The 2,568-nt window shown below is 28.5% G+C and overlaps 1 protein-coding gene across 1 annotated transcript; it reads right to left on the bottom strand.

The window, feature by feature from the left end:
- Nucleotides 1-544: 544 nt before the first annotated feature.
- LOC130967444 (zinc finger protein ZAT11-like) lies at nucleotides 545-1,262 on the bottom strand. The gene has a single exon (XM_057892298.1). The coding sequence runs from the start codon at nucleotides 1,227-1,229 to the stop codon at nucleotides 684-686; it is 546 nt and encodes a 181-aa protein (XP_057748281.1). The 5' UTR covers nucleotides 1,230-1,262; the 3' UTR covers nucleotides 545-683.
- Nucleotides 1,263-2,568: the final 1,306 nt, after the last annotated feature.

The raw sequence follows: 2,568 nt of genomic DNA, 5'->3' as shown, positions 1-2,568 counted from the left end.
TTTTTTCAGAGCGAATTGATTGATTAGAATTAATTTTCGGCAATTTTTTGTGTCAGACATATGTGTAAATAATGAAACTATATTATTTTTATGTAAATTATGTTACACATAATTATAGTAAAATTAAAAAGTTCAGTGTATGAGTGAAGGAAAAGTATAAGTGGACATCAACATTGTTAAATAATGTAAATAATAAAATTAAAAAAATAAATTAATTTTAAATTTAATTAGTGATATGAGTAATTAATATCTAATAATAATCATATGTTTTCACGCTATGCAGTTACACGTTTCATTGGTGAATTGAGGTTCTGTTGATGTTCTCTTCCTCTCCCTGGACCCTAGTTGAATGAGTAAGTATAGTAGTATTTAGCCGCACCATGAGAATGTGAGTGTGCACCATTATTTTATACTGTCTACGGCTGCGTGAATATTCTGTTATTCTCATTTATTTTCTCTTGCTTTAGTTTGCTATATACGATAATAAAACGCCATACGCGTACACAAACAAGGAGCAATGATAATATAGTCCGAATGTGAAACATATGACAAATTAATGTTCCTTTTAATTATTAACTTTTCAAGTACACGGTACGCTAAGAGTAATACACGTATGAATAAAAGAATTGAAAGAATAATCTAATTAGAGCAATAAGAAATGTAATTGAAAGTGGATCATCTCATCAGAAGAAAGAAAGAGGAAGTGGGATGGTTGTGGGGTTGGCAAAGGAGTCATCGTCGAAAGGTGTTAAGTTCAAATCCAAGTTGAGACACGTAATCCTCTTGCTGTTAGATCTCATAAGAACGGGGGTTTTCTCAATAACATGGTTGATTAATGATGATGATGATGATTCGGCTAATCCTCTGTGTTTTCTCATGTGACCACCGAGTGCTTGGCCTAAAGAGAATTTAAGGCCACAAATGGAGCACTCGTGCATCTTGGGGTTGTTCCAGAGGCTCAGTGATTTGGCTTGTTGCTTCAGTTCTTCTTCGCCATCTTCTAGCTTCTGCCTCTTGTGGCTAGCCCTGTGCCCACCCAGTGCTTGAAACGAAGAGAACTTGCGGTTGCAAGTCTTGCACTCAAACTCCGCAGACCCATTTCTATGATGCATTGATGACGTTGATGACTTGTTGCTTCTTTCTTGGAGAAGAGGAAGAAGCATTAGGCATTTCACCAAATCAATGCTCTCTACTGAACAATAACCTTCATTTTCTCTCTGTCTCTTCATGGCTGTGTTGAGGAATGATTGAATGTGAAGTAGTGATAAGTTGTTGTATTTATAGGAGGTTGGAAACGAGTGAAGAAAGAATGAAAGATGACGTGGAGTGGACGCCGGTTTAAATAATTCAGTTAGTTAATTTGCGTTCAAAATCCGTGGAATAGAGTAGAATAATATAAACTTTGACTACTTTTTTTGACTCGTTCTGTGCTTCAGGTGTGTCTCTACCGTGGGCCACAAGTTGCACGAAACGTCCACTCTCTTTCTTTTGTAACTGGAACATTCCATCCAGTTTCTCGGTTTTGAGGAAAAAGGGAAGCAACTCACAAGCAGTGAACCGGAAGCAACAGCCATTTTACTTTCCAGAAAACGACATTTTTTTAAACATATCCTTTCTTTCCTTGCAAAAGTTAAATAACATATATTTTAGTTTATTTTTTAATAATTATTTTTAGAAAAATCTAGGGAACAACAATTTTATTATATTTTGGCCAGCATGTAACCAGCAGAGAAAGGTGAACCATTAGATGAAATCTTGTACCAATCTCACACCATCAAATCATCATTGATAGTTAATTGATGACTACCAATCACAAGTATTACTGACCCCTAACATTGCTCATTATTTTTATATAGAAATTAGTAATAAACTAATAATTATTTAGTTAATTTTTAAAAAAGAAAGTAGTAATATAAAATATATATTTATTATTATTTTAATAACTTTATTTACTTTAATATTTTTACTTGTTACAAAATATTTAATTTAAATTTTTTATATATTTTATGATTAATAATAAAATATTAAAAATAAATAAAATTTATCACAATTACAATCACAATAATATATATTTTAGACTTTATTTATTATATATTTATATTTTATATCAATAGGTTTAGAATTTAGGATTTGCATTAAGAGATTTAGAATTTAGAATTTAAGGTTTAGAATTTAGAGAATTTAGAATTCAAAAAGCGTTGCATTCTCTACTTTCTCCAAAACGTATTAGCATTCACTTATATTTTATATTATTATTAATAATATTATTATAGTAGTAAAAATCATAATATAAAATTATTTATTACTATAATATGTTTTATTTATTATTAATATGTTATCATTAATAATATAATATATAAAAATTTTAAATTACATATTTTTATAACAAGTTAAAATATTTTATATTATGTAATAATAGTTATAATAATAATAATATAATATACATTTATTGTTAAAATAATAAAGTTTATTATTTTTGATATTTTATTATTAATCATGAAATATATAAAAAATTTTAAATTAAATATTTTGTAACAAGTTAAAATATTTAAAAAAATAAAATATATT

The sequence above is a fragment of the Arachis stenosperma genome, chromosome 3 (assembly GCF_014773155.1).
Source record: "Arachis stenosperma cultivar V10309 chromosome 3, arast.V10309.gnm1.PFL2, whole genome shotgun sequence".
In the NCBI taxonomy this organism is placed as follows: Eukaryota; Viridiplantae; Streptophyta; class Magnoliopsida; order Fabales; family Fabaceae; genus Arachis; species Arachis stenosperma.
This window is presented reverse-complemented; position numbering and strand designations above follow the sequence as displayed.